The sequence below is a fragment of the Hemiscyllium ocellatum genome, chromosome 19, assembly GCF_020745735.1.
Source record: "Hemiscyllium ocellatum isolate sHemOce1 chromosome 19, sHemOce1.pat.X.cur, whole genome shotgun sequence".
In the NCBI taxonomy this organism is placed as follows: Eukaryota; Metazoa; Chordata; class Chondrichthyes; order Orectolobiformes; family Hemiscylliidae; genus Hemiscyllium; species Hemiscyllium ocellatum.
Window position 1 is genome coordinate 32,205,612 of NC_083419.1, and position 13,949 is coordinate 32,219,560.

The 13,949-nt window shown below is 39.8% G+C and overlaps 1 protein-coding gene and 1 long non-coding RNA gene across 6 annotated transcripts in view; one reads left to right on the forward strand and one right to left on the reverse strand.

The window, feature by feature from the left end:
* Positions 1-13,949, reverse strand: part of cav1 (caveolin 1) — a 15,798-nt gene continuing 1,849 nt past the window's right edge. For all 4 annotated transcript variants that reach the window (XM_060839803.1, XM_060839802.1, XM_060839804.1 and 1 more), the window contains 2 exons: positions 12,319-12,483; positions 1-2,356 (listed from right to left, as the gene is read on the reverse strand). In XM_060839803.1, the coding sequence (XP_060695786.1) occupies positions 2,015-2,356; positions 12,319-12,483 (507 nt within the window). In that variant the 3' untranslated portion in view covers positions 1-2,014. The remainder of the gene's footprint in view (positions 2,357-12,318; positions 12,484-13,949) is intronic.
* Positions 12,172-13,949, forward strand: part of LOC132824926 (uncharacterized) — a 10,885-nt gene continuing 9,107 nt past the window's right edge. For both annotated transcript variants that reach the window (XR_009645726.1, XR_009645725.1), the window contains exon 1: positions 12,172-13,167. This is a non-coding gene — a long non-coding RNA (uncharacterized LOC132824926). The remainder of the gene's footprint in view (positions 13,168-13,949) is intronic.

Consider the following 13,949-nt stretch of genomic DNA (forward strand, 5'->3'; position numbering starts at 1 on the left):
GAAAGTTCAAGGGGTTGGTACTTTATTGGTATGATAGAGGATGGCTCTTGCCAGGCATCAGTCAATTTCATGTACAAATGACAGCTCAGTTCTGTAATATGACATAATATGTCATCAACTGTAGAAGGTTCTCCTTACAACACTGGAGAAACACTAAATATATTAACAGATTATATATATAACAGCCTTAGGCATAGAGTTAATGTAAACTCCATGCAACACAAATTACAATTACTTCTATTGCTCTGTACACCCTAGATGAAATCTTATGTTAAAATTATTTCTTTATGGTTATGATTAAGTTGCACTAAAGACCAAATTTCAACTTCTTGAACTTGAGGAAAGAACATTTCACTTTTCAGTTTTAGTACAAAAACAAAATGTCAAAAAATATAACTCAAATTTGTTGGTGTAAACTTTTGGTTCTTTATTTTTTTTTCCCAAATGATTTCAGCTCTTACATGCTAACATACTTTAAATGCTTCTACTGCATCAATAAGCTCCAGTATGACTTAGAAAAATCTACCAAGACATCAAGTAATTAAAAAACAATTAAAAAGTGACATTGAAAAATAAAAGCTAAATTTTATATACTGTATGATTAATAAGTGATATAATTGCATTTGTATAAAATAGCTTTTGCAAAAAAAAACTATGGTTTTAAAATTAGTTTTTTATAATTTGTGGAAGACCTTAAACTATATTTTGACTATATACAACCCCCACAAGAATTTTCCAACTATGTCTTTGTATCATGGCAGTTGTAGCAAACTTTTTAAATTTTTTGCTGTATATCTTCACCATGGCAGTTGATGCATTTGGCATGAAAAAAAGATTGAACCTAGGAGCATGTTTAAAAGGGGAAGGTGTGGTGCACACAGTGTTCCATTGGTTATTCTACTCATCAAAACATATTCTGCTTCAGTAATATGTACTGTGATTTTGGCTTTTGCTATTACTGCAGTTATAAAGCTGGAAAATTCTGGTTATTAACCCTTTTGGGTTGTATAATTATTTTCATAATGCTAGTTAAGATGTTGCAAAGTACAATGTGGAGAATCTGAGATACAATCAATATTTGCTTTGATAATCATATGGTATATTTCTCATTTGTCACAATTTTTCAAAAGATGGAGGCATCAGGTATGCTGCACTGTCAGTTTTTTTTGCCATTGCTCTCTTTCAAATACTTCACCAGGTTAGAGAGCCTTAAAAGATACAAGCAAAGAGACAAAAATATTGAAATGCTTACTAAAAGAGAACTCTAATAGAGAACATTACACATTTTGGCTGGTGTTCTGGGAAGGTTCAATCCTGTTGGCATCAAAATGCAAGTAAACTCATGAGCTATTTAGTTTTATAATCACATTAAATGACCATTCTACAAATACATAGCCGGCATTAGTTGTAGAATATTCTGGATTGACACCCTGCATGTGTAATTTATAAAATACTCAGGCTTTTAGAAAATTCAACAATCTCAAGTAAAATGAAACAAAGACAATTCTTTGTTGTGTTGTGGTTTTGGAGATTACACAATTATCATTTCACTACAAAATATTTATTTTGCCATTCTCTACTACTTAAACAGTATTAAACATCCTATGCTCAGTGTTTAATCACTTATCCTTACCACCTTGGTAAGTACAGTACTGTGAATTAAAGAATTTGTTTCTGGCTTTTATGAAAAATAAGAGAGTGAAGTAGCAATCGTGCTAAATTGCTGAAGAAAAGCAATGACTCATTTTGTTTACAAAAGCAGTCATATGGTATTTAACAGTGAAGGAATGTTGGTGTTAAGCTTAGATCGGTATTAAAATGCAAAGTACCATAAAAGGATAACAGAATGCTTGAGGGATAAGCAATAAAATGAAAGATTATGCACCACCATTTTCTTATAACAGTGCGATTAGTAAAGGCACCAACATGTTTCTCGGAAAAGAAACTGAACTTCCATTTGGTAGGAAGCTTTATATGATAAACTGACCAACCACTTCTATCAAGATTTTCCTATTTACACTTCTTTCTGCATTGATACTCGGATACCGCTGAACATTTTCCCCACAGCTTCATAAAAGGGGTCACAGAAGGTGTGGATGCAAATAGAGTAGACTCTGCTGATGCACTGTATTTCAATCATATAGCTCTTAATGCAGGGCATCACTGCCCAAATATGGATGAATGTTAAAATCGCAAAGTAAATTCCCCAGATGATCGCTAAGGGTATGCCAAAGAGCCCCGACAGCAGGCGGTAACACCAGTATTTAGACACTGTGAAGACAGTAAAGCTGGCCTTCCAAACACCATCAAAGCTGTGAGTTCCCTCCGGTTCAGCAATCACTTCTTCAAAATCTACCTATGATAGGAGAAATACAAAACATGATGATTGATTTTTGCAGAAAATGCACAATTTGTACAAAATTTATTATGAAAATAAAGAAAGAAGCAATAATACTGAATTGCTTTTTCTGCTTGAATAATATCTACAATCATTGGTTTCCATGAATCAGAAATATTGGAATATCTCACATTCACAAACTCATCAGATGCAAACTCCATTAAGCAGATGAAACCTCATATTAATTTCACTTGTCTGCTCAGCAGCATCTGCGCTGAAAATGTATTGCTGGAAAAGCACAGCAGGTCAGGCAGCATCCAAGGAGCAGGAGAATCGACGTTTCAGGCATGAGCCCTTCTTCAGGAATGAGGAAAGTGTGTCCAGCAGGCTAAGATAAAGGCTAGGGAGGAGGGACTTGGGGGAGGGGCGTTGGAAATGCGATAGGTGGAAGGAGGTCAAGGTAAGAGTGATAGGCCGGAGAGGGGGTGGGGGCGGAGAGGTCATGAAGAAGATTGCTGGTTAGGAAGGCGGTGCTGAGTTCGAGGGATTTGACAGAGACAAGGTGGGGCGAGAAGAAATGAGGAAACTGGAGAAATCTGAGTTCATCCCTTGTGGTTGGAGGGTTCCTAGGCAGAAGATGAGGCGCTCTTCCTCCAGCCATCGTGTTGCTATGATCTGGCGATGGAGGAGTCCAAGGACCTGCATGACCTTGGTGGAGTGGGAGGAGGAGTTGAAGGGTTGAGCCACGGGGTGGTTGGGTTGGTTGGTCCGGGTGTCCCAGAGGTGTTCTCTGAAACGTTCCGCAAGTAGGCAGCCTGTGCGCCCACACCTCCCCCCTCACTTCCCTCCAAGGCCCCAAGAGATCCTTCCATATTCGCCACAAATTCACCTGCACCTCCACACACATCATTTACTGCATCCGCTGCACCCGATGTGGCCTCCTCTATACTGGGGAGACAGGCTGCCTACTTGCAGAATGTTTCCGAGAACACCTCTGGGACACCTGGACCAACCAACCCAACCACCCCGTGGCTCAACACTTCAACTCCCCCTCCCACTTCACCGAAGACATGCAGGTCCTTGGACTCCTCCATCGCCAGACCATAGCAACACTATGGCTGGAGGAAGAGCACCTCATCTTCCGCCTAGGAACCCTCCAACCACCAAAGGATGAACTCAGACTTCTCCAGTTTCCTCATTTCCCCTCCTCCCACCTTGTCTCAGTCAAATCCCTCGAACTCAGCACTGCCTCCCTATCCTGCAATCTTCTTCATTGCCTCTCCGCCCCCACCCCCACTCCGGCCTATCACCCTCACCTTGACCTCCTTTCACCTATCGCATTTCCAACGCCCCTCCCTCAAGTCCCTCCTCCCTACCTTTTATCTTAGCCTGCTTGGCACACTTTCCTCATTTCTGAAGAAGGGCTCATGCCTGAAACGTCAATTCTCCTGCTCCTTGGATGCTGCCTGACCTGCTGCGCTTTTCCAACAACACATTTTCAGCTCTGATCTCCAGCATCTGCAGTCCACACTTTCTCCTGCTCAGCAGCATCACCCACACTTTTATCTGCCCTCAGGTTTATCGCTGCTGAATTTCATATTAACTGCCTCCAATCATTTATATTTGGGTCAGAGCTTTATTTTCAGCATTCGCATCCTTCGACATCTAAACACTATATTTTTCAAATGTCTGTTTTTAATAAAATTAATTCCTTTGGATATAAATTTAGCTTTTGGCTTCTCTCCACTAAGTTAAGAATGTTAAAGCTCATTATACAAAAGGGCTTTGCATTGGAGAAGAAAGAAGACATTCATTCTATCCTCATGACATCCTCCCTTTGCGAAAAAAAAGCAAAGGAACTCTTGTGATGAAAATTAGATCAGAAAATATTGGTGGTAACAATAGAAATAGTTGAGATATGTTACACGACAGGAAACTCCTAGATATGTGAAAGTAAGTTTTAATATGTAGTCAAAAACCATTTTGGAAGCAGGTAGCAGAAACAATCTGATAGAATGTTTAATCTTGTCATTTGAAAACACAAACATGAGAGTTTAGAATGTATTGTGCTATGGAGGTGGTAAACCTATAAATTGACACTGAAAAATGTAGAGTCTGGTATGCAAATACTTATATACCTGCAGATTCAGTAAGTTAATTCAGAGTAGAATTACATGCAAGTGATAAGTGACAAACTATAAACATAAATTAATTTGGATTATTTTTAAAGGTTCTCCAGGACTCAAGCTGCCCATTGAAGACCTGCATTTAAATCTTATGACTGATACGTAACATCCAGCACAGTTGTACTGTGCTGTACAAAGAACACAACCAGTGATATCGCTAGGGAATAGGAAATTTTAGTCATTGAATAATTTCACTGTGAAAGGAAATGCTATTTATTCAGCAGTCTGATGATGTTCATGAATGCAGGGGAATACACAGGAAATGGTATTTAAACATTAACTCAATTTGACCACGGCCAATTTGGATTAATTAAAGCAGAACAGCCAATACACAATTGAAATAATGGCGAATTGATAACACCCACTTATAATCTTCTGACCCATCTTGCGACACAATACTATGCTGGAAACAGTAGAATTTAAGTGCAATAGGTAAATTTGAGTAAGACTAGATCAGTACAAATTAATCAGATACAATCTGAAATTCTTTTAAATTATTGTAATTCCCGCCACAACATAATTAGCAATTCCTTTACTGATTAGTGTCTATTAATTTCATTTTCACGTGAATTGTATTAGATAAGTGTAGTGTTTGAGAAAGAAGCTTCTTTAAAAAAAAGAGCTAGAAATGAGCTGAGGGCAAGATATAGTAACAGCATCAGAGAGAAAGGATAGTGATGCCACTCATTGTGTTCTTTGTAGAGTACAGTACAACAGTGCTGTGTTACATATAAGTCATGCAGTTTCAACACTGGTTTTCGAAAGGAGAAATGAGTGCGAAAAGAAGAGCATTTATTTACACAGCACCTCACTGCACATCTCAGTGCTTTATGTTAAGTGAAAGCATTTAAAGTATAATGACAGCTATCTATGCATATGCAGCACACATTTTGCACACAGCAATGACATAAGCAGACAGTCAAGACGTGACACCTGGAAGGTATAAAAGGCACTATATAAATGCAAATTCATTTTTCCTTTTAAAACAAGTAATAAGTTAACAACTTTACAGATGAGGGAAAAAAATTACACTATTTGCCATTTGTAATAAAACCATCAATGCCTTATTCATTACTTTGTTTTGGTTAACAGTGCAAATTTCTACAGACGCTGGTTTCTAAAATATTTAAACATCTTGTACTTAGTGTATTTTTATTCATTTTGAATATCCATAATTACCATGCTTCACTAATGTAGGCAGCAATGAGTTTTCCATCAGCAGTGGAAGCTCAGATTTAGCATTTTTGGAGATTTGCCATATTCTGTAATTTTGGTCATGATGAAGAGGCAACCCTCTCAAAGTAGAATCCCATAGATACAAAATCAGAAATTGCTGGTAAAACTCAGCAACTCTCACAGCATCTGTGGATACATAGCAGAGTTAATGTTTCGGGTCCAGTGACCCTTCTTCAGAAGGTTTCTACTTCAGATGAAGGGTCACTGAATCCAAAACATTAACTCTGCTTTCTATCCATCGATGCTGTCAGATCTACTGAACCTTTCCAGCAATTTCTGATTTTGTTTCCAATTTCCAGCATCTGCAGTTTGTTGGATTTTTTTAAAAGAATCATTTGGATGTCTATAACATAAAAGCAGGCTGTTTGATCCATTGCAACATTATCAGCTCTGCTACATTCTCTCCCCAAATCCTTTTAAAGCTTAATCTTCAAATAATCAATGTTTTTTATTTGAAAGAAAATATTTATTAAACTTCAACCACTGTTTCTAACGAGGCAAAACAATTTTTCTAACGGTGCTCTTAAAATTTAGCCTAGCAGTTGCTAAATTAATTTGACTCAATTAGCAACAGGGTGCAGAGGCCATTCTCAGGATGGAGGTGGGAAGGTGTTGAAGTCAGCCACTAGCCCACCCCGATTAAATACCTCATCATTTCCACCTTGCCTTCAGGGAAGTCACAATATTCTATCCGTTACTTCAACTGCAGTCGAACCACCAATTTATTCATGTTAGCTCAGACAAGATAGAACTGTGATTGTAGTTTTAATCCTGACTGAAGAGCGAGCTTTGATTCAATAATTTAGATTGACACTGCAATGTAGTGTTAAATTGCGAGTGGTTCGTCCAACAGAAATGTCCAATTAACTACAAGCATTGTGGCAACACATACCAATTTTAGTTAAAAATGGTTTCCACGTAGATAAATATGAATATTTATTAAAATTAAAAACCATCATTCCATAACCAAGGAAGTAACAAATATACAAATCAAAGAATTCACATTTTCTGTTTTTAGTCTTACCTTTTTGTTAACAAATGCACATAAAGGTTAAAACACACAGTGTATCACTGCAAGAACTGAGTCACCTGCCTATCAACAGTATAGATTACTCATTTTAGAGATTTATTAATCAGTACTGCAATTCAGTATAAATGGATTTCAAATGTGGTTATTGTGGCTAAAATATTGGACAACTCTGCTTTAAACAACCTAATTCTTCAGTAAGAGATTCATGGATGTCAAAGCTCTGTGAAGAACAGTGGGGAGTTCTTCTGGTATAGATATTTTCTAACTAACTTGCTCAGATACGTTATGACACATCTTTGAATGCAGGTCTTCTGCTACAGAGGTAGGGACGCTACCATGGTATCACATGAGTCCCTAATGCTTCAGCTGTACTGGTTCATATTCATTGCTCAATGAAAGGCACTAAATTGGACTATCTGACTACCTGCCACATTGCTATTTGTAGGACCTTGCTGTGTACATTTTGGCTGCTACATATACCTTTATTACTTCTACAGCAAATCTTTTGCTGTTAAGGACTGTGGGATTTTCTCAGTATGCGCAAGGAATTTTGTAATTAGATGATTTTCTTCCCCTCTGTTAAATACACTTATTAAACAAAATCTTGAGCTTTTTTTGTACAACATTATCAAGTTATCCTCTCATTGCTTTTAAAATTTTGTACTTAATCTCCCATGTCTCTCTTTCTTCTGCTGCTGGTAAGGCTTTATGATTTTATATTATTTTATCCCATTCTTCATTTCAAAATGTATTACTTAATATTTCTCTGTTCAATTTCATCTGACATCTATGTACTGAACCTGCAATCTTCAGTCTTCCTGAAGTTGTCTACAGATCTTTTCGTAAATAAGCAGATACCCTATCAGCTTATACGTTGGAAATCTCTGTCTTAAATTTTTCCATTGTTTCTCATATTATTTCTTCTTTAAAATATATTTGCTTAGGTCAATGAAATTATTTTTATGGGTAAGTATCATTATCTTTGGGCTGTTCCTTTTTCTTTTCAATACTTTTGTGTCAAACCTGATTTTGTGATAGTTATTGTTTCCTAGCTGTTCCCCAATTCTTATGTGATCTATTTGAACCAATTATAATTGGTTGGCATTATTATCTCTTTTGTACCAAAGGTGAGACAAGAGTTTTTTTTTGGTGATATGCAAGCCATTTTGCTGATTTTCCATTACAGGCACCATGTTATAATTTAACTTAATCCAACTCCATTTAAATTAATTCTGTATTTGCAGGCTCCTAACCATGATTGGCTACGAGTTTACTAAAGGTATACGTGTTCCCTTTCTTCTCTGCTTCAAACGTTTCAAGCCAATTTTATTTTTCCTATTGTAGTAAGATTTCAGCCTGTTTTTAGCTGTTGGTAAAAGCTGCTGACAGCTAAAGATAATTCCCCTCAGTATTAACACTGACATGAAAAGCCAGCGAAATTACCAGGCCATCTACCATCTGCCAACTGTTGAGACATTGACACAGGTAATGAGAGTTGTAAATTGATTTTATGTAGCGTGCACTTAGTTATTTCAGCTGAAGTCAAAACTCCAGTCTTGCCTCCCAAACATGGTTCAGTTGGAAGAGTTCCAAACATGCTCAAATGCCATATGATTCAGGGGGTAGGAGAGAGGGAGGAACAATAAAGGGTTTTATTCACTGAACCCAGCCTGCGCTTATCAGTTGGTTAGACTTTTGTGATGCCCTTTTACTGTCCACAATGGTTGTAGTCTGTGAATAAAAGTAACCAAACAGTTGGTGGGTGAATTAAAAGCAGAATCTATGTCCATGAGCTGAAGAGGAACAATTTTATTTTTGGCCATCAGTTTCTAGTGCTCCGGCCAAAATAATGTGGCACTGCAGATGCAAATGCAAATGAAAAATGCCAAATAGATATAGTAAAATGTGAAAATCGGCCAGCTCATTAAAGAAAATACAGCATTTCAGCACTGGTGATTTGCATTGAAATCAGCCTCAAATGTTAGCTTTTTGTTCCTCCAAATAGTGAAGATTTAGTTAAGCTAAATGATTACTGAAGAAAAATTTTAAAGTTGTAACACTGTATAAGGTTCTGGAGAGGACCTAGAATGAAAGCATCACTTATCTGGTTATATTATAGTCAATATCCATATTTGTATACTTTTGCAACCTATATATATCATAGGAGCTCAAACAAGATAGTGACAAGTGTGTGCTGATATCATCCAAGTTTCTGGCCTACGCTACTGTTTTAATGTTTAATGTTCACAGCTGAATTTTGTAAGAAGCCAAGACTGTCTTTGTTAAGGTTTGGCTACACGTATGACACAAGCAGACGCAGTTGACAATGTACATATGTGGTTCCTTCCACATTTCTATAATAGATGTTTTAAAGTTTGAGGTCTTTAAAAAAATAAGACTGCCTTAAAAAAGACAGCTTTCAAAAATAAAACACACATGCTATACTGTTGATTATTTTTTGGTTAAGACAGTTGGATTCAAAATAAAAGCTACATCATTGACTGCTTGAAACTGCCTTTCCATTCATTAATGCAATAGTCATGGGTAACGGCATGTGAAAGAATTGCTTTGCTGTGCTATCAATTTAATTTTCCTGTAGTAAGGTTTAATTTAAATATTTTGTTACTACAGTGTGTTACTATACAGGTTCCACATGTGGAATTCCCACATGTTAGATTCCACAGTGGTTGGAATTTAAGTGTGCTACACATAATTTGCTTGATAGAGTTTTCATCTTGTTTTCTTCCTTAGGTGTCGGACACAGTAAAGTAACATCGTATGAGGAAAACTTTATTCATATTCCGCTACCAGCAAGAAAAACCACCTGAGTGGCCAGTGAGAAGCAGTGCTCTTCTCTTTAGGGGCAATGCTTACGTGTTTGAAAAAGTGAAGGGGACAGGAGGGATTAAATCAAAATAGAACCAGAGGGGGAGCTAAAACACTCCCCATACCACAGTTCCCAACTGTCTAAAAACCTTGAAGTTGGTAGACACCGTGTGCTCCTTGTCCAGAGACACCTGGACCCGAACATAACTGTGGAAGAGGCTCAGGCAATCGGCCATAATGACCCTCTCTATGGTCCCCTGCCTGGACCTGTTTATGGCCATCCTTGCCAGGCCCAGGGGCAGGCCTATGAGGAAATCCTCTGACTTGCCCTCCCCCCGTCCAAACTGGGTATTGACAGAGTTTTTACTTGAAAAATGACGATGAGCCTATCAAAGTACGAACAACATCCTCATGCTTTCCATGGTTAAACCTAAAAATGGTCTCACTATTGTTATTGGGGAGCAAGCTCCAGTTTATAAAATAGATAGTGAAGGCATTGTTTTTCACTGTGGTAGATATTTACTGCACTATAAACTTTAACAATATAATTTTTATACTTTTTAAAAAAAATGTAAAGTAAATTTACAATTAGTGAGATAGTAACGCTTTCACTACATCATTGCACACATTCACAATTGTACTCTTAGTTTGGATTTTATCAACGTTATAATGTCCCTTTAATTAAAACTGCAATAGGACTTCTAACAATATCAATAATGCTAAACATTTCTATTGCATAATTGATCATATGAACAGATTTTCTTTTGAATGTTGATTTTAGACTTCTGGGGGTCAATTACTGCTGTTATTAAAAAGAATCATTTGATAATTTAAACTGCACAAGCTTCATGAATAAGGTTTGGCAAACCTGCTTTTGCTTTCTTTTAATTGCATCAGCATGTCATTGATATGTGATGTAATAATGATAAATACAAAACAAGTTCTGGTCATTCTTTTCTCCAATTATTGTTATCAGCTTTTATGCAATTATTATTTCATCCATTCAACATCAGACTGAAGTTGATAAATAAGCTAATTTGGTTTGTTGGATTTTTTTGATAATATGTATATCTGAATTAGTAAAAATTTGGTGGGTAGGTTCTCCTCAAGTTTTTGACTGTGTGGAATGAATTAATTATTGAGTGCAGCAGGTTGAAGGGTGTGGAATAAGCTGGGTGTTGGGTAACTCTACAGAGTGCTGAATATAGTGCACACTGTGGAGCTGGCTTGGTGCTAGGTACAGTGAGCAGAATTTAGAGGGCTGGAGGATGATGCATGGGGCTTGGTGCTGGGATGGATGATGGGTACATAGAACACAGAACAATACAGCACAATAACAAGCCTTTCATTCCAACATATCTGTGCTGACCATGATGCCATTCTAGGTTAATCCTGTCTGCCTGCACAAGGTCCGTATCCCTCTTTCCCTGCCTATTCACGTGTCTGTCTAAATGCCTCATAAATGTTGCTCACATTTCTGCTTCTACCACCTCTCCTGACATCATGTTCTAGGCACCTACCACCCTCTGTGTAAACAATCTCCACTCACATCTACTTTAAATACTCCCGCTGTCACCTTAAACAAACGTTCCTTAGAATTTGACATTTCCACCCTGGGAAAAAAATTTCTGACTATCCATCCTATCTCTGTCTCTCTTAATTTTATTGGCTGAGGAATGGATGCAATGAACACTGAGGGTGGGGGTTGGCAGAATGGGCTTAGTGGGCACAGACCAGCATACACAGAGATGGGGGTCAGTGGATGATCCTGGATGCAGTGAGACAGAAAAATGGCCTGGAGGATGGGACATAGGGCAGTAGGCTGGGAACAGGGGACACACAACAATGAAATGGGAAATGGGCAGTGGGAAGGGGCAGTGGATACGGTACAGTGAAGTGGGAAATGGACAGTGAGATGAGGCAGTGGAGACCGTATAGTGAATTGGAAGATGGGTGCAGATGATTGTGGATTCCTTTGAGGGTTACAGTGAAGTGGGCTGGCAAGCAGTAGGATGAGACAATGAACACAACACGGTAAATTGGAAGATGGGAGTAGTAGACAGTGGATTCGTTAGAGTCGGTACAGAGAAGTGAGCTGGGGGATGGGTGCAGTGGGTCGGGGTCTGCGTTGAGTGGGTAATGAACAGTGGACTGGGGAGTTGTGTGCAGTGAACAGTATGTGAGCTGGGCGATGGGTGCAATGGGGTATGGTGAAGGTTGCACGCTGCAGTTTTTAATAAATGCCTTGCATGAATTCAACGTTATCCACACGGGTCCTTTCAAACAGACCGGGAGGACTTGCACTTTTCACGCTGTTTACAAGTTTCCGACGTTCGCTGAAACCTCAGACTGTTTCACGGATGAATCATCTCTCGGCCAATTCCGTGTTTATTCTTAATAGTTCTGTGACAGCTTTTCAACAGCAATCCGTCCCTGGTACCGATCAAACAAATCAGCAGCTCAACAGCAATCCACACCCCCGGGGGCTGAAAAATCGACGCTTCGCAGGCGAGACACGACTCGCAGAGAAATAGGAACTTAAACTAGGTACTAGAGATTCGTCGATAGGACACAGAGCACTTCGCGTTGGACTGGGTATGTCCCTGTCCCTGCAAACCTGCTCTCTCTGCACTCAATACAACTATTTCGCTTTAATTCCTGCATATGTTCCAACTTTACCAAACCCCATCTCTCTTCCTTACCTTAACCACGTCGTCGTTCAGATGTTTTGGATCTCTGTTGATCAAATCGATCTCTTTGGTGTGAACATCAGTCACGTATTTCTCGTTCAACTTCTCATCTTCCATTTTATTATTGGGTTTGTAAATATTCCCGTAGTCTCTGATCGGCGATGGGTATAAAAGTCCCTGGGAAGGGTCAGAACAATTTCTTATTTAAGCTGACTTTGAGCGGCTCTAACACAAAACACCGAACGTAGCCGCCGCCTGATGCCTGAGAGGAACTTTATTGAGCCTGATCGTATATAAGTGGAAAAGTAGAGCGGCACCACACCCCTGTGAACCGGAGCTGGCGGCTGGAAAGCCATTCCCAATCCGGCAGCAGGGGGCAGCACAAGGGCTCGCTTGGATACAGGGAGTCACTCCAGCACTGACCCACTGGGAAATCTCCAACTGAGGGATACAGTGAGTCATTCCTCCACTGATCCATTGGGAAATCTCCAACTGAGGGATACAGGGAGTCATTCCTCCACTGATCCATTGGGAAATCTCCAACTCAGGGATACAGTGAGTCATTCCTCCACTGATCCATTGGGAAATCTCCAACTGAGGGATACAGTGAGTCACTACAACATCGACCCACTGGGAAATCTCCAACTGAGGGATACAGGGAGTCAATCCAGCACTGACCCACTGGGAAATCACCAACTGAGGGATACAGTGAGTTACTTCAGCATTGACCCATTGGGAATTCTCCAACTGAGGGATACAGGGAGTCACTCCAGCACCAACCCTCTGGGAAATCACCAACTGAGGGATACGGTGTGTCACTCCAGCACTGACACATTGGGAATTCTCCCACTGAGGGATACGGTGAGTTACTTCAGCACTGACCCATTGGGAATTCTCCAACTGAGGGATACAGGGAGTCACTCCAGCACCAACCCACTGGGAAATCACCAACTGAGGGATATGGTGTGTCACTCCATCACTGACCCATTGGGAAATCTCCAACTGAGGGATACGGAGAGTCACTCCAGTACGGAAAATCTCGCACCATTTAGGTTACCCCATTTAGGCACTTTGTGGGCGGCACAGTGGCACAGTGGTTAGCACTGCTGCCTCACAGTGCCTGAGACCCGGGTTCAATTCCCGACTCAGGCGACAGACTGTGTGGAGTTTGCACGTTCTCCCCGTGTCTGCGTGAGTTTCCTCCGGGTGCTCCGGTTTCCTCCCACAGTCCAAAGATATGCAGGTCAGGTGAATTGGCCATGCTAAATTGCCCGTAGTGTTAGGTAAGGGGTAAATGTAGGGTTATGGGTGGGTTGCGCTTCGGCGGGTCGGTGTGGACTTGTTGGGCCGAAGGGCCTGTTTCCACACTGTAAGTAATCTAATCACTTACCCATTATCCAACTGAGGGATAGCGTGAGTCATTCCAGCACTGATCCATTGGGAATTCTCCAACTGAGGGATACAGTGAGTCGCTCCAGCACTGACCCATTGGAAAATATCCAACTGAGGGATACAGGGAGTCACACTAGCACTTACCCATTGGGAATTCTCCAACTGAGGGATACGGTGAGTCACTCCATCACTGACCCATTGGGAAATCTCCAACTGAGGGATACAAGGAGTCATGCCAGCACTGACCCATT